This window comes from Guillardia theta (genome assembly GCF_000315625.1).
Source record: "Guillardia theta CCMP2712 unplaced genomic scaffold GUITHscaffold_11, whole genome shotgun sequence".
Lineage (NCBI taxonomy): Eukaryota > Cryptophyceae > Pyrenomonadales > Geminigeraceae > Guillardia > Guillardia theta.
This window is the reverse complement of record NW_005434663.1, coordinates 25,905-42,790: the sequence shown is the minus strand read 5'-3', so window position 1 is coordinate 42,790 and position 16,886 is coordinate 25,905. Positions and strand designations below refer to the sequence as shown.

General features: G+C 50.8%; 6 protein-coding genes across 6 annotated transcripts; 2 read left to right on the top strand and 4 right to left on the bottom strand.

The window, feature by feature from the left end:
* Positions 1-734: 734 nt before the first annotated feature.
* On the bottom strand, positions 735-1,372 carry GUITHDRAFT_102642 (hypothetical protein; the record flags this gene model as incomplete). The annotated part of the gene is made up of 5 exons (XM_005838294.1): positions 735-779; positions 839-880; positions 937-1,021; positions 1,067-1,170; positions 1,223-1,372. The coding sequence occupies 5 exons, from the start codon at positions 1,370-1,372 to the stop codon at positions 735-737; spliced, it is 426 nt and encodes a 141-aa protein (XP_005838351.1).
* Positions 1,373-3,278: 1,906 nt separating this feature from the next.
* Positions 3,279-9,784, top strand: GUITHDRAFT_102641 (hypothetical protein; the record flags this gene model as incomplete). Its single annotated transcript, XM_005838293.1, has 12 exons — positions 3,279-4,250; positions 4,295-4,456; positions 4,654-6,303; positions 6,349-6,418; positions 6,460-6,562; positions 6,609-6,879; positions 6,931-7,154; positions 7,211-8,015; positions 8,064-8,162; positions 8,206-8,598; positions 8,647-8,952; positions 8,996-9,784. 12 exons carry the CDS (start codon positions 3,279-3,281, stop codon positions 9,782-9,784), a joined length of 5,844 nt encoding a protein of 1,947 aa, XP_005838350.1.
* Positions 9,785-9,835: 51 nt separating this feature from the next.
* Positions 9,836-10,653, bottom strand: GUITHDRAFT_150883 (hypothetical protein). The gene has a single exon (XM_005838292.1). It carries the CDS (start codon positions 10,625-10,627, stop codon positions 10,028-10,030), a length of 600 nt encoding a protein of 199 aa, XP_005838349.1. The 5' UTR covers positions 10,628-10,653; the 3' UTR covers positions 9,836-10,027.
* A 1,441-nt stretch (positions 10,654-12,094) lies between these two features.
* On the top strand, positions 12,095-12,585 carry GUITHDRAFT_46831 (hypothetical protein; the record flags this gene model as incomplete). The annotated part of the gene is made up of 3 exons (XM_005838291.1): positions 12,095-12,225; positions 12,273-12,450; positions 12,547-12,585. Coding segments are annotated over 3 exons (348 nt in total), but the record flags the coding sequence as incomplete, so codon positions are not given.
* A 265-nt stretch (positions 12,586-12,850) lies between these two features.
* On the bottom strand, positions 12,851-15,147 carry GUITHDRAFT_65858 (hypothetical protein; the record flags this gene model as incomplete). Its single annotated transcript, XM_005838290.1, has 13 exons — positions 12,851-12,932; positions 12,978-13,075; positions 13,124-13,225; positions 13,272-13,364; positions 13,432-13,734; positions 13,785-13,936; positions 13,989-14,025; positions 14,072-14,131; positions 14,220-14,365; positions 14,419-14,466; positions 14,511-14,616; positions 14,668-14,728; positions 14,777-15,147. The coding sequence occupies 13 exons, from the start codon at positions 15,145-15,147 to the stop codon at positions 12,851-12,853; spliced, it is 1,659 nt and encodes a 552-aa protein (XP_005838347.1).
* A 723-nt stretch (positions 15,148-15,870) lies between these two features.
* On the bottom strand, positions 15,871-16,653 carry CPEA20 (phycoerythrin alpha subunit 20; the record flags this gene model as incomplete). The annotated part of the gene is made up of 2 exons (XM_005838612.1): positions 15,871-16,236; positions 16,564-16,653. Coding segments are annotated over 2 exons (390 nt in total), but the record flags the coding sequence as incomplete, so codon positions are not given.
* Between the last annotated feature and the right edge of the window lie 233 nt (positions 16,654-16,886).

Sequence of the window (16,886 nt, the reverse complement as noted above, 5' to 3'; positions counted from 1 at the left end):
AATCGTGCCAGTCAAGTCGCACATTACTGTGAGATCTTTTCCTACAACGTGAATAGATATCAACCTGGAACAATTCTGCAGAGAGAATGGGCTGAGAGTGTGGGCCAACTGAAGAAGTTGAAGGTTCCCCATGTGCAAGTGAGTTGCCGGAGTGAAATCCCATATCAAGTCACCTTGCAGAGTCTAATCTTTTTGCTTTCAGTGTTACCATCAGCAAAAGAAGGTACCGTTCTACGCTGGCTCTGAACACTACAGCATGTTTCAAAGGGGCATCGTCGTAAATCAGGTTAAAAGGGTAAGCTGAAACAAATCCGAGCGTGGAATGCCTTTTGATTTTCCTTGTTGCGCAGGCTCTCAAATACATCGGTGATTCACCTATCTTATGAATGCGAACTCGTCTGATGTAAACTTGCAGCCTTCAGGGACAAGACAGTGACCAAAAGGGGGGAACCCCCAGTTTCTCTCAGAAGAGAAGCCATCTTGCGAGCGGCAAGCAGGTTTTGAACTTGCACAGAAGAAGTCGATGTGCAAACTATTCTTTAAAGAATTCGAGCCTCTTTCTCCACCCCCCCCCTGCCGCTGGCCCACCCTTACCCCATCCTGATTCTTGCCATGTCTCCCTCTATGTCTTGTATGTCATCAATCTTTCATGCTACCATAAATGTCTCTCCTTGAGCCCCTACATCGTTGCTACTGCAAATCACTGCCATTGCTCAAGCCGAACTCCTCTTGCCTTATAGGTTGCTTGTTGATAGCTCAGACAACAACTTGTTCAGCCTCTGTGAGAGTATTAGAAGGAAGAGTACACCAGTAATGCAAGCAAGCACGGCTTTCTTACCAGGTGAGTGATCTTGTTCTGTTCTGCAGCTCCAGTTTTCAGCTGAGGTACATCCAACATGTGAACAATATGTACTGAAGGTGGCAACAAAATACGACCTCTTCATCTGGGGCGTTGTTGACCCGCATCTTCAAGATCTGCAGCATTTCCTCCGCAGACTTTCCCGTCGCACAGACAATGTACCTACAATGCATCAGTTCTTCCTCACCATCTCGACGCAGGCCGCACCGGAATCCCATCCTAGCCTCATACTCCGCGTTCCCCTTCATCATCGCACGCGCGATGTCATTTGAGGCAGAATCCATCCCTTTCTGCTCATTCGATGCCCATTTCTGCCAGAGCATGATCAATCACTCTATTGACATGCCTACAGCCTCTCCTCACCCCTCCATGCTGCTCTGCTCCCTTCTTGTCCCCGATTCTCGGATGCGCTTCGAACGCCTCGAGGATATCTTCTCTCGAGCTCCCCGACCAAATCCGATCGGATGTTAACTTCATGTCATCAGGGGATGAAAAGGGTCGGCTCTCGGTCATCAACTGCCACACTTGCGTAAGAAGATATTCTCCATGTTGATGGCAGGGAAGACGTGAAGTAGAGCCTTGACATAGCAGACAGTGACAGGAAGTGTTATTGAGAAACAACAGACTAGCGAGAGAGACGAGAAGGAAGATGATGAAACAAGAGAATTTTCTCACTCGTGCATATCTGGAGCTCCCACAGCATCCTTTGAACGCCTCTTCCGCCTCCTTTCTGCTCATCCTGTTCACTCGCTCCATGCTTTTCATCTCTGATGAAGTGAACCACACAGCTGGTAGACCAAAGTCAGCCATGAAACCGTACATGTAACCGTCGTCACCTTGTGAAATAACGTAACCACGGTTTCCGGCAGACCAATGGTACGGTCAAATACGTGGTCAAACGCGGTATTGAGAGGGGTAGGGTATTAATCGTATCTGAGGTAGGTTCTCAGTGGTCTATGGCACCGGTGGTGGTCTTTAAAGTAGAAAATGGGCTTTCCTATTGGGTGGGGTGTTACCCGACGGAGATGGTGCAGCCCAGGTGGGTGTGCTAACGTTTTAGGTGGGTAGGGGGTAGTATCAGGTGGGTCAACTGTGGGGTATAAGATTCCATAATGGGTAGAGGCCAATCTTCATATTTTGCCTAGGCATATCAGTGGGGTCAAGGATGTGAACAATAGGGGTACTACATCAATTACTAGGGGTACGATTCGACAAGCACGGGTGCTTATTTCTTCAGTGTAGGTAGGGGTGAGGGATTGACCGCCCTTCGTTTAGAATTGGCGGGAGAGGTGAGGGGTAGGTAAAGGGGGTAACTCGATGAAATGGAGGGGTATAGATATGGCAATGTCTTTGTTGGAAGTGAAAAAGGTGGGTACAGATGGTATCAAGAGGGGGTAGTGTTTTTCTGTCTGTGGTAGTGAATACAATATTAGGGGTGGCAGGAGGCTGAAGGGTAGTGGAAAGGTGATAAGCGCGCATGGAACTGCGGAAAGATGGCGGGAATGGGAGGAAGTGAGGGAGAAGGGAGGCGAAGGGAGGTTGTGATAGGGCAGAAGAGTGATTAAGAAGGGACAAACAAGATTGAGATAAGTCAGTGAACGAGAATTTACAGGATTCAATACGAGGACAGGACTAATTTTGCAGTGGAGAGCTAAGCAAGAAACAGCAAGTGGAGGAGAGAGTGAAAAGAGAAGAAGAGACGCGGAAATAAGGAGGTGAGATGATTCGGAGACGAGTTGAAGTTCGAATGAAGCAATGTTAAACGAAGAGAAGATAAAGAGGAAGGAAGAAAGGATGGTCAGCGAAATGGAGGAAGAAACATCCATAGACAGGAATCTGATGAGATAGACTGTGGATTTCCGAGAGAGCCGCAATAGGCAGAGGCCAGTAATTTTGATGCACGCTATTATGGTTTAAATTTGTCCACGGTGGGTAGCAGGCTTGGTGTTCTTGGAGGGCCTGGGAAAGAGGAACGTCGGCAGGGTGCAAATCAAGCAGACTGGAGTTGTGCAATTTTTCGTTTCTATGAACTTGATATAGATGAAAGGAATCAGATGAAGGGGATTTTTAACACTCTTCTTGTTTAACAGCCGAATATCCAAGTCGAAATGCTGGATAATCCTTAGATTTCCGTCCAAAATAATTGTTTGCTCGGTTCCAGCAACTCCCAATCGAAATGGCTTTGTCCCCACAGAAACGTGCTGTTGAAGACACATACGAACTTTTTGAAATTTCATCAGCAGAGACACAATCGCCGACAAAAAAGTATGTATTTCCCCCTCTACGGACGAAAGATTAACACTCGATTATTAGGATAAAACAAGAGATATCAAGTAAGGGGAAAAATCCCGGCAGTGGTGTGAAAGGGAGGATAAACTCCATCAAGGACTTTGTCTCAGCTGAAAATGTTCCGCCATCAATGCAGAAGCCTGTAAAAGCAAAATCCCAAAGTGACGTAATGCAAGATGACTTGAAATCTAAACCAGCACCCAGAAAGAAAACCTCTCAAAGTGTCTTGAAAGAGTTCCAAAGAGAAGTTAAGAAACGCGGGGGACCGGACGTGATAGAAGACGGATGGACAGTGCGGTCGCAGGAGGTTACCGCGGAGGACGGGTCAATCACCGAGACATTCTCGTACATATCTCCGACTCAGCAGGAATTTCCCACGAAAAAGGAAGTAATGAAGTACCTGGAGCTTCCACCGTTGAAGCCTAAACAAGCCAACGATACGGCGCCTGTGAACGATCCCCCACCAGCTCCTGAGGCGCTGGACACGAGTCAATCGGGCCCGAAATCAGCTCCGAGGAAGAGGACCTCTCAAAGTGTGCTAAGGGAGTTCCAAAGGGAAGTCAAGAAACGCGGGGGACCGGACGTGATAGAAGACGGATGGACAGTGCGGTCGCAGGAGGTTACCGCGGAGGACGGGTCAATCACCGAGACATTCTCGTACATATCTCCGACTCAGCAGGAATTTCCCACGAAAAAGGAAGTAATGAAGTACCTGGAGCTTCCACCGTTGAAGCCTAAACAAGCCAACGATACGGCGCCTGTGAACGATCCCCCACCAGCTCCTGAGGCGCTGGACACGAGTCAATCGGGCCCGAAATCAGCTCCGAGGAAGAGGACCTCTCAAAGTGTGCTAAGGGAGTTCCAAAGGGAAGTCAAGAAACGCGGGGGACCGGACGTGATAGAAGACGGATGGACAGTGCGGTCGCAGGAGGTTACCGCGGAGGACGGGTCAATCACCGAGACATTCTCGTACATATCTCCGACTCAGCAGGAATTCACGAAGAGAAGGGACGCCATTGAGTCGGTTTCGGAAGGTAACGAGAGCAAAAAGTCAAGAATTGAGCTCTTCCGAGAGGCGGAGCTGTTCCAAAGCAAGATCCCAGTAATGTACCAACGTGACTGAGATGGTTTGCTGATATGCCACAGGTGCCATTCATTACCAAGTCTGGAAATTTGACAGTGCAGGCATTGGGAACCATTATTGACGACAAAATTTCCCCATTATTTCATGACAGCAATATCTTGTATCCCACGGGATTCCAATCGGAATATTTGGATGAGGAGCTTGATTTGCACTTCCAAAATTGTGTTAGTGCTGAAAAAAATTCAGATGGTATCCTTATTCCTTTGTTTGAGGTGATTTTATTTCGTCATTCCTCGGTAATTTTGACCGTTACCCTTCAAAACAGGTACAGGTACCCAAAAGAAACCTCTCATTCAAAGGGAAATCACCGCAAGATGCCTGGAAGCAAGTCAAGAATCATTTAGTTGAAAACGGAACCCAGGAAGAGAAGCTGCATGTCAATAAGTGGGACACGAAGAGTTTGGGACTTCGATTTGGTTTGGCTTTAAAGGAAGTGAGAAGGATATTGGAGGGCCTCCCGGATGTTCTTGAATGCTCCAAATACAAATTTACAGGAGAAGAACCGCCGAAGAAGAAGCCTTCTTCCACTGAGTCTCCAGCGAAGGCAACGAACTCGGCCAAGAAATCGAAAGGAAAGAAGCAGGAGAAATTTGAGCTTCCTACAACTGACCCAGCTTTGAAGAAGCTGATGACTTCGGGATACAGCCTCTTTGCAAAAAAACGCCGAGCAGCCGTCAAGTCCGAGCATCCAGATTCAGCAGAGAAACCGACACTTCTACGCAAAATTCTGAAGCAGAAATATGCAGAATTGCCTCAATCTGAACGACAGAAATACGAGAAACAAGCATTTAGGATCAACAAGAAGAAGCTTGGTTCCAAGGCTGTGATGAAGAAGGTTGAGGAGGCACAGAAAGCTCAAAGTGCTGCCAACGATAAAGAGCAAGCGAATGAAAATGATCTGAGCGAATGGCGTACTGACAACCAGCACGTTGGAAAACCCTTCCGAAGATTCATTTATGACAGAAAGAGTCGGATCGTTGATGCAGCAGATGGAGTAGTGATAGGATGGCTGCCTGCGGAAGAATCAGATTACACCTCTGAAGTTACCGGGGAACCTTCTTCGATCTGGCGATTGAGGTATGATGACGATGCTATGGGAAGTGAAGATCTGGAAGAGCCTGACGTGATCGAAGCCATCAAGCTGTATGACGAGGAAGTGCCAGAAACAGTTCGCGAGAAATACGATAAACGAAAGCAGAAGGTGGAGATGAAGAAAGAGAAGAAAGAGAAGCGTAAGATACAGCTTCAGGGGAAGATGGCATTCAAACTCGAGAAGGAGAAAATGAAATCTCTTCGCCAGAAGGTCAAGGATGAACAGAAGCAAAAGAAAGAAATTCTTTCCATGAAACATGATGAATCAAAGAAGCTAGATGAATCGCTACATCTCATCAGCATCGGGCCAGATAAGGGCCAGGTTGCGAGCTCAGTGAAGAAGCCAGCAGGTTCTGCTGATATTTTACCGATCGCGGGATGGGAGGAAGACTTCTTTTGCATCTACCAATTCATTCACGACCTCGCTGCTCCTCTCGGAGCTTCAAAGATGTCGTACGATGACCTTCTGTCCTGCATTGTGGAGTCTGGAGGAGCTGAAGACAGGAGAGCTCGAGACAACGTCGAGAGGTTCTACGAACTTGCAAGATGGTTGTCAGGTCTTGCGGCAAGGTGTCAATGGATTCGTGACGACGACGAAGTGCTTGAGGATGCGGTGGAGTCTGATGTTGTTGACATCCAGTTGGCCCATGGTCCCCTGTTAAGCTCCGAACTGGCTGAATGTGAGGTCAAGTACAACGTCTGGCAACTCTTGAACGAAGCATGTTGGCCCGAAATGGTCCGCCTATTGATCAAGCGCCACAGTTTCTTCGACATGTACGAGAAACTGTACAAAGCGTTGGGAACAACAGAGCCAAAGGATCTTTCGGTTGAGCTGAAGATTCAAATGATTCAGTTTCTCACCGACGAGGCTTGTTCGAGCGATAAAGTTCGCCAAATCATGAACCAACAGCTGCGACAGGTGAAGGTTTTTGTTTGGATGAGGGGGAAATTAACGAGAAATCAGATTGAAAAGATAGTAGAGAAGAAGAGAGCTGAAGATGCGGCTCTAAAGCAGAAGAAGGCTGATCGTAAAGGTTGTAGGCTGCTGGTTCTTCTTGTGCTGAATTCTTCTCAGATTCAGACAAAAAGGAGGAAGGGGATGCGACAGAAACCAGTCAGCAGATTCTTGACCTGATGTGCCAAGTCAGCGCCAAGGACGGTCATCCTTTTGAGATTCGGTTTGTCGAAAAACGTGGAATGTTGTTGCTCACTGTTATTTGACAGTTGCAAACAAAACTACATCAAGGCCACTTTGAAGAAGAGCGAAGGCGACATCAAGCTTGTCAGCGAGGGACAGGAGTTCTCTTGTCCGTTCGAGTGGGTCCGCGAGTTTACGGGACTCCAGAGGTCCTCAGTGAAGAAGTTCATCATGTACTCGGGCAAGAGCCTCAAGTGGCATGAGGATGACTTCTCTGGTGTCAAGTCTGAGGCTGCTGACAAGAAGGACAAGAACGATCTGCCTGAACCTGCAGCATCTGAGTCGCCCAACGCAAAGGTGAAACTCTGAACGTAAGCCCCACATCTCTAACGAGGCGACGATGCCCAGGTTGGCGGGAGCGACAAGCTTGACATCGATGCTAACAGAAGGAAACGAGAATTCCGTGCGGCCCTCGGGAAGGCAGAGCGGATTCTCCGGAGCAAACCTGTGGGATACGATCGCTGGTGGCGAAGCTACTGGGTGTTTGACAGCAACAAGCACTCGTTGTGGGTGAGAGAACAGAGTAGCGAGTCAGTCAGCACGGCGTCAGTTGTTGGGCAGCAGAGGGGAAGGTGAGTGTAGAGATGTGAACATGTCAAAGGTGGTTGACTCCATCTGATGACATCAGGTTCGAAGGGGTTGGGTGTAGGCCTGTGTGGTCTTTGTACCGCACGTCCGACGGGTCCCTCCAGGCTCTTTTCCGGGTCCTCGTGCTGGGTCCGCAGGGCACAAGAGAATCGCATCTGATTGAAAACCTTCGCAAGAATGGCTTCGACTGGGTCGTGAGCTACTACGAGAAGGCGATCGAAGACGAGGCCCAAGTTGACTGGAAGAACTTGGAGGCTCAATGTCCTGTGCCCAGCATCGAGGACGATTACATGCAGAGGGAGATAGAATCGTATGCTTGGAGCGAGTTGCCGGCGATCGGTGACCTGCTGTGGGCCAAGTCTGACGCGAACTCTAGACTGTCCCATCCTATCCAGGTGGTGGAGCCAGTGGATGAAGAACCGGACACGGAATCGGAGGATGAGATGAGCGAGGAGGATGCTGATGTTGTGCGCGAGCTGAACGAGGGCGGCTGGCAGAGGACAGGGAGCGAGCACATCAACCGAAGAGTGCTGGTTGACGTCGATCCTGAGAACAGCTATACTCGTCGAAGGAGCAAGTTGATCGGGCGTGTGATTGGTTGGCTGCCGGCTAGCACTGATGGCGCATCGAAGAAGACTAGGAAAGTCGCTCTTTGGCGCGTGAAGTTTGACGATCAGAAACTTGGATTCCAAGACTTTGAGCAGCGGGAAGTCGAAGCAAGCATCAGGCGATACGACATGGAGACGTGCAAGAAGCCAAAGCGTGTCGAGTGTCTCTCGTCGAGCAGCATGTTCGGTCAGAAGATTGTGTGGGTTTATGGGCGATTGTTCGATGATGCGAAAACTGTGAGACTGTATCCTCTGCCTGTGTGCTTATAACTTAAACTTTAACAGGTGAAGTTCTTTCCTCTAGCCGATGTCCTGCCCTTCCAACAGTTCAAGGAGCAGAAGATACAGGAGATCAAGAAGGCAGGCAGCAAGATCATGAAGGAGGTTGGCCCGTCCCCCTGCTTCCCCCTGTGTGACAGCTCCACAGGTTGAGGCTTGCAATGATTGGATAGAAGAAAACGTCTCGGACATGGTCAAAGATGAAGATCTCCGGGACGTGATGGTGGAGCTGGGCTGGAGAAGCAAATCTGAGCAGGTCATGACGGACCAGCTCAAGGCTTCCTGCAAGCATTGCACCAAGTATCCGCGCATCCTCAATGTTATTCAAGACAATCGGGATGTAGGAACCTGTGGCGCTGTCTCCTTCGCTGAAATCTCTTCCTTGCAGTTCCTTCCGCTCGTCTGTGAGATGCAGGAGCTGAGCTCGCAGCTCCTGGCACTCATCCAGAAGATCCTCCTCACAGGAGGAAGCGACGACAACATTAAGAGAAAGTTCAGCTCCGTCTCCTCTCGTGTCAAGGAGTTTACCTCGGCTCAGGATGTAAGACCCCTCCCTGTCCCCAGCAGCTCCCTGACCCTCATGTCTCAGCTCGTTAGCTGCCTGCTGGACCTCGAACGCTTCCTGAGCGAGCTCGCCAACTCCAAGGGCGGCAACGCATTCAACGAGCTCACGTTAGACCTGGACGAGTGGAAGACCGAAGGGCACGACTGGATCGATCGATTTCTCTACAGGACCGCCGAGGGTGCCCTCGGCGTCTCCAAGTACGTCAAGGCGCAAGTGGTCGGCTGGCTTCCTGCGGAAGAGTCAGAGTATTTCAACTCGGAGAAGGAGCCGTCGGCGCTATGGCACATTGTGTGGGAGGATGGGACCGAGGAGGACCTTGAGGCGTACGAGGTAGGCAGCTGTTGTCGGTTGCACTTGTTGTGACGATAAGCAGGTGGAGGAAGGCTTCGCGCTGCTGGCAGACATGGAGATGGAGGAGGGGAGCAGGGGTGGCATGTGGGCCTCTCAGCTGGACCGAACGAGGTGGATGAAGCTGCTTGAAGGAAGCCAAACGGTCGGCGCCATCGCGTTGGCCATGTACATGTTCGGCGATCGAGCGCTGGCACTGGTGGAAGATCTGTGCAAGGCGACGCGCCACCAGCAGGAGGAGTGGGACGACTACTGCCTTATCTGCTTCGAGGGCGGCAACCTCATCTGCTGCGACTCTTGCCCTAGGACTGTCCATGCGGCATGCCTGGGGCTCAGCAAGATCCCCAAGGGCGACTTCTACTGCTTCGACTGCGAGCGAGAGCGAGCCAAGGAAGCCAAGAGCCGGGCGAAGAAGAAAAGCGTGAAGGGAACGAAAGGAAAAGGTGACGGGAAAGAGAAAGGCAAGAATACCAAGCTGAGGTACGACGAGGAGCTGCAGAAGCTTCGCAAGAGTCTCATGCGCTATGGGGCGATCAACGGGGCCGTGGCAGAAGTCCAGCCGGACGAGAAGAGCTTGAAGAGAGAGGAGAAGTGGTACGTGCTGGTGACTGACGGGCATGTCCTCAAGAGCGGGGAGGGCCCCAAGTTGACGGCCGTCAAGTTCTTCAGCCCGTGGCGGAGCAAGGAAGGGAAGGGGATGCGGCTCGAGGACAAGGAGGAGCCGCTGGACATCTGCTCCGTGCTCGGCATTGGAAGCATGGAAGAGATGCTGGTAGGAGACGAGCGGAAGGGATACCAGCCCAGAGATTTGTAGATGGATATGCGAGGAATGTTGACGTCAGTCGATACAGTTTGACTTCCTTTTCCTTCACCTCCTTCAATCTTACACCACCCACACTCGCTAGACAAAATCTCTCTGCTGCATGCTTAACTCTGCTTCCTCCGACTCCTCTCCGTCCTCCCCGCAACCCCTTAGATCTCTCAGTGTTGACCCGCAAAGGACAAAGCCTGATGTCACGCCCCTTGAGGTAACCAGCCATTGACTGCCCGCTCAAGCTCACTCCTCCGTCTGGCCGCGATCGACGTCTCCTCCTGTTAAGCCTCTTCGCTTGTACGCCGAGCCCTGCTGAGCTGCTGCCCCCTCTTGAGGAGGAAACCCCATGTTCCACTGCCTCTTCACCTCCTGGGGCTTCCCGGAGCCGATGCCGGGGCATGCAGTTGAGATCGAAGATCCCGGCTGCGATCCTTCTGCGCATCCGATGGCCGAGTCCAGCGCACCCGAAGCAGATTTCATACCCTCCTCCATGGCCTCCTTGAGCTTCGGGTCAGTGTCAGGGTCGTCCATCTTCTTCTTGACCTCAGCGTCTGCCTTGTTCATGGCCTGAAGCTCAAAGAAAGGGAAAGTGGGCTTGGTCATGACCATGGGAGGAGTCTTCCCTGCAGGAGGAGGTGGTGGAGGAGGATGGAGCACGAGGTTTGTGATCTGCCATTGATGCTTGCCCTTGGAGTATCGTAAATCGAAATCTACTCCCCATGGCTTATCAGCTACCATGGCGTCCCCCTGGTCGCTAACCATCATGGTCTCTTCCCCTCTCCTGGTCTCATCCCATTCGTCAACCTTCAGCGCTATCAGCGTCATCGTCGCCAACGTCGCCATAGCCACTAGCCCCACCGCCGCCTTCATGCCGCCTCTTCAGAATTTCCCACCGGTACCCCTTGAATGCTGTGAAGATACCCACCCTTTGCACATATTCTCATCCCACCCCATCTTTGAACTGTAGAAGTACCCCCGATCCTACAGGAGTATGATATGGGGTGATCCACCCCCTTCTTTCCCTGGAACTTTATGGGTCATTGACCCTACCCCCTAGGCATTCCTTGCATGTCCATGCACCCCCTTGGTTTACCTATTTCTACGAATCTAAGTCATAGCTTATAAGGATTCAGGTACTAGCAACATCCACCCCCACCGCCGGAATCTCCTTCTCCGATGGGGTACAATAAAGGGATGGCTGAACTTGAGGGGGTACTGGGGTAAACAGCAAGTTACCACCCACTTAAAGCAAGGGTATACAGTATCAAAGGTAGGGGTGTTTTACAGTTTCATGTTTTGTCTAGGGGTGATATAAAGGGTAGGGTACAAAGGGGGTGGGACTCCCGGGGTGTAGAAGGGATTCGGAATGGCAGCGAGGTGCGCGGGAGCAGGGCGAAGGAAACGAGGAGGAGAAGGACTGAGGAGGAGGAGAAGCATGGGCAGGTAGAGAAACTTCGAAACATGACTTGATGGTGAGTACGAGAGGACAAGGTGGAATGATGATGCGAAAGGTTGAAATCAGAGGAAAGCAGAACCAAGAGCGATAATGGGGAAGAGTGGTCGGGGTACAACAGGATGAGATAGGATTAAACATGATCAGACAGGGTTCAGTGGACTGCGGAAGAGCAGCATAGAATAACAGAGAAGACCCTTGTTGTGAATTAGAAGAGGAAACGGGAAGCGAGCACAGAGTTGTTTAGGAGATCCCCAAGGAAGAGTTCAGTATCTGTTTCTGATGCTTTCAACAGTTGCGATGTTTCTTGTCAACAAGGCTGCGAATGCATTGAGTATCATTCCATTCCCTTTCCTTGACAACGGTTGCATGATTGGAAACACTTGAGTGCTCCTCCCCTTGCCTTCTCAAGCGGAACAACAAATACAAATCTTTCTATTCTCGACGTTGCAGGCCAATATGATCTCAAGTTTCCTTGATGGCATGAAGAGATCGATGTCATGAATCCACCGAGTGCCCCCTTGTGCTGCCTATTTTGCCTGCTACTTCTTCTACCCTGCTTCACGTGCATGGAAGGTCTCGCAGTTACTGGACACCCCTGCTGGACTGAGAGGAAGTTCAACGATATGCTCTTGTTGCATCGTGCTGATGGATCGCTGGATGATTGTGTTGCTATCAACTTAGAGAAAAACTTGAGGCTGAACGTTTGCTCGCTCTTCTCTGCCATGGATCAGGTTGACCATCCATCTTCCAATGACTGGAGGCAGCTCGTCCTGTCACGCTCGCCCTCTCCAGAGACGATGTCCATTGGCTCTGTGAGGAAGCGCAGGACGAGGAAGGCAAGCAAGTCTCCTCCTCGTCCGGTTGGACGCATGTGCAGGCATCCCTTTGGATGCTCGAAGCGAGCCTCTTTCGGAGAGGCAAGCAGTCGTCTTCCACTCTACTGCCTCGACCATAAGATGCCGCAACACATCAATGTGAACTCGAGGTGAGCTTTCGAAAATTGCCGTCGTCCTGTGCTGATGCAATCCCCAGGATGTGTCACTATCCCGAATGCAAGCGGCAGCCTCTCTTCGGAGACGCCTGCGATGGCGTACCACGTTTCTGCGGCGAACATCGACGGAAAAGCGATTTGGATCTCGTTCATTCTCGCTGCAGCTTTGATGGCTGCGTCAGCATTCCCTGGTACGGGGAAGTTGGCAAGTCTCCGCAGGTGCTCCATCCTCCCTCGTTCTTGTCCCTCTCCCCTCTTTCTCTTATCCTTCTCGCGCTCCCTCGTCTCGTGTGGACGTCGCTCACTCGAGTACAGTACTGTAGCAAGCACAAACGGCGGAACATGGTCAACTTGTCGTTGTCCAAGAGCGAGACGAAGCTCTCTCCGAGTTCTTCCATGTCGGAGGTGACAGAGAACAGCGAAGGCAACGACGAGAAGGAGCTGAAGAGGATCGAACATCGTCCAAACCTTCCCACCGGGAAGGAGGATCTCCGGTGGTCTCGCAGCAAACTTGTTCGCCCGAGCAGTTCTTCCTCAACAGGGCATCTGCAGAGGCCGTCTTTACAGCTCTTTCAAGGTGATATCTTGTAATCGAATGCAGAAAGGAGATGGGGTCGTCTCAGTTGGGATCGAACATGAGCTTCTGCACGTAGGTACCAAGATCTTTGGGCTTCTCCTTGGTCGCAAGTCCTTTGTCGAACCTGCCACAAGTTTTCAGCTGAGAAGCCTGCGGCACTTTTGTGTACATGTAGTTTGCGACTTCACATGCGATGGAGGTGGATACTTGGCGGATCTTACTGACAGGAGGGTAGATGGTTCCTTTGTCTAGAGACGCCTGGTCCACCTGCAGATGCTGGTTGAGTTCAGCCTCACACTGATAGAACTTGCGCACGTTGGATGCCAGCACGCGTGCAGCAATCAAGAGGCATTCCTCGTCGATCCGCTTCGCGCCAGCCGCAAGAGCTGCGAGGCCTAAGCCGGGGAAGATGAATGCCTGCAAGGATCGGATCAATAACAGCCAGCCGTGCATAGAGGCCAACATTGTTGCCTTGCCCAGGAATCAGGTCCCTTCCGTTGATGGTCAATCCTTGCATGGGGCTGCCGGACGAGTAGACACATCTCCCTTCCGTCCACTGTCGGGTCGTCAGATGAGGGTCTGTTCTCTAAGAAACGTGAAAGTGTTCGTGGAGAAGAGCTTACCGTGTAGGCCTCCTGTGCAGTACATTCGGCCTTGGACGTCGGGTTGGAGAGGGAGAAGATTATTGGCCGCTCGTTGATCTCCCCCATCTTTCTGCAGACCTCTTCGTTGAACACCTTAGGCATGGCGGAGGCCCCGATGAGTCCGGTGGGTCTCAGGAGTGAGATAGCCTCAGCAAGAGAGGACGGGGCACTGCTGCCGGAGAAGTCGTGGGCAAACGGCTTCTTATGATGGGCCAGATCTCCTGCTCTCTGAGAGGTGATGAGACCTTGCGAGTCGAACAGCCAGATTTTCTCTCGCGCTTGCTGCAAGACATTGATCTCAGGTGCATCCTCCAGACGACCTCATTTCTTACCGTCTTCGACTTGCTTGTCTTCTCTGCGATGTAGGATGCAACCAGCTCTGCGATCCCCGTGCCCGCCTCTCCAGCTCCGAAGAACAGGAAAGTCTCGTCTTCCAGCTCCCTTTTAGTCAACTTCTTGCTTGCTATGAGTCCTGCAAGAGCAACTGCGTACAAGATGTTTCAGTTGCTCTGACGGGAGCCAACATGATGGAAGACCAGCGGCGGTTCCTTGGATGTCGTCGTTGAAGCAGCACTGCAGAAGCATGTCAACGCAACGAATAACGTGGTTTTGAGAGGACCGTGTTCTGCGAATACGTCTCTAGAAGTCGAAATGCATTCTTGTTGCCGAAGTCTTCGAACTTCACAGATGAGTCAGGCGTGAAATAAATAGTGATCACGAAGACTTGAAATGGTTTGGGAGTTCAACAACAGCAACAAAAAAAGTACCTGTATAAGAACACTTGAACCATATTCCTCTTTCGCTGCTTCAATGAATTCCTTCACAAGTTGGTCGTAACTTGGTCCCCTTTCCCTCTGCCTCCTCAGGCCCATGTACGTCGGCTGATTGCGAAGAGCTTCATTGTTTGTTCCGACTGGTTTGCATCACTTCAGAGATTGACGATACATGCTGCAATCTCCACGTTACCGTCAAGTTGTACTGGAAGACAATAGGCCGGATCGATGCCGGCACATGCTGTAGTAAGTTTTCACGCGAGGAATGGCCCTCTCTGTCTGTACGAAACTTGCCTGTGTAGAGCGCAAGTTTTCCCACAGGAATTCCCATGCCGTTGACTCCAAGGTCGCCCAATCCGAGGATTCGTTCGCCATCAGTGACAACGATAACCTAGTAGGATGGCCACAAGCATCAGAAATGCACATGTGGAAAAGTACTCACCTTGATGTTTTTCTCCGGCCAGTTTTGCAATGCTTCCTTGACATGGCCTATGTCTTCCAAGCTGAAATGAAAGCCATGAGCCGTGTAAACGTTTTATCAGACTTTTCACCTCAGGTAAAGTCCACGAGGAGTGTGTCTGTAGATACGATGCCAGTCCAGACATGCTTGTCCGACTGTTGGAGTGTACACGATCGGCATAAGTTCTTTGGTATACTTCATCAAGGCCGCGAAATAAATCTTTTCGCACCCATCTTGGATGCTATGAAGCAGAATGTACCGCTCGAGGTCAGTACTCTTGTCCCTGATCTGCTCCATCAGAGCTTCCACAGCAGCCTCCATCGTCACTTGTCCTGCGGGAAGCAGGCCTCGCATTCTCAGTCTTTCCCGATCTTCCTTGGACGTCGTGATGCTGGCACTTCTAGATGGCAACTTTAACAGGTTCCATCCCTGAGCTTCTTCTTTGTTGTTTGAAGTTGACATGGAAGTCACGGTTGGGAACATGCTTGGCTTAAGTGCCCTGGTACACCATTTGGACTTCTTTGTAGGGAAACAAGATGACGCCGAGGGCATCGGAGCCGAGGGTGTGAAGGAGAACGAAGGAGAAATGGCGGCGAAAAGGGATACAAGAAGGACAGCAAAACTTCTGCCTCCTCCTCCTCCTCCTCCTCCTCCTCCTCCTCCTCCTCCTCCTCCTCCTCCTCCTCCTCCTCCATCTGCTTTCCCTCGCATTTTCCGGGTTGATTCGTCTCCGATGCGTCTAAAAGATAGACCCCTCCTACGTCTTTTGAGCACCCCCCATAATATCACACCACCCCCGTTTCATGATGGTAATTAGATCACTTTGCTATCAAATGCTTTCACAGGCCCGTGGTACCACCCCTTCTCAATTAACCTCTTTCCTACCCTGACCCCATGTGCATACCCCCCACCCACCTTGAGGCGTCATATTGCGTCAGGAACCAAGCAGCAGGAGGACCAACTTAAACGTGCATGAGGCAGACGGAATAGAAGAGGAGAGAGGAAGGAGCGTAGAACCGATGACTACATGTTGAGGAGAACCGATGACTACATGTTGAGGAACTAAGCCAAGAAGGAATCGCGCATAACTGAAATAGATCATTTCTGCTGGCAGTGAGTGCAAGAATCTCAATTACAACCAAGGTGATGAAAGGAATTCCGCACAACCGAGAAACAATGAAAAGGTCCGTTTCACATTTGGTGGAATTTAAAATGAAAAATAGTTTTGAGCTAGCCTTAGATTGTATACATTTACTTGCCAAACATGGAGGAGAGGTTCTCCTGCAAGAGCTTAGCAGCAGTCTGCTCAGACACCTCGATCTTGAGGGACTGAGCCTTGACGCACATCTGGTCGTCCTGGGTGTTGGAGAGACCGCCGGTGTACTCCTTGGGAGCGCGGCTGCAGCCACGGTGATCGAAGATGGTGATCACGGGAGCGCGGGCGGACTTGTCCATGGAGGCGCCAGCGGGAGCGTTCTGGAGGAAAGGAGCAGCAGCAGCTCCGGCGGCTCCAGCCTGCACGACCGCACGCCTGGATGGGTTGAGGGACATCTAGAAAAGAGTTAGGTCTAAGAAAACAGCTTCTGCAGCCAAAAAACAGCGCTGCTGAATCCCAAAATTTTACATATCATGAGATAGGAGAAATAGTCCGCAACTCAACATGGGTAGACAATTCCACATATCAGGAAAAACTTTAACAGGACAGGAAGATATATTCAGGAGATAGTGCAACTACCCAGGTGGAAGGGAACACAATTGGTTAGGTTCGAGGAAATGAAGTAGGCATTGAGAGCGGATGTGAGAGGCGGAGAGAAGAAAGGAAAGAAGGAAGGAGAGAGACAAAGGGGATGTGAGTATGAGAAAGGATGTAGATCTCACCAGGGTGGGGGTGTAGGCGGACGCGGAGGCGACGAGCGCAAGAGTGGCGGCGGTCCTGAGCATGGCAGCTGATTGCCGTGTGCCGCCGCCTCTCAAAATAAAAAGGATTCACCATGAACTTTGAGAAAGAACCTTTCCCGGGCCGTCCTTACCCACCCCAATTCCGAACCAGGGATTTTCTGATATGTACCCCCTCATTGGTTATATTTCGATAAGACGAGAAGTGGTTTCAGAATTTGGACAAGAAACAGATTAAAACTTTACAAATTATTTTGAAAATATCAATATGGTACCCCCTTTATTCCATGTCCACATGGCCCTCC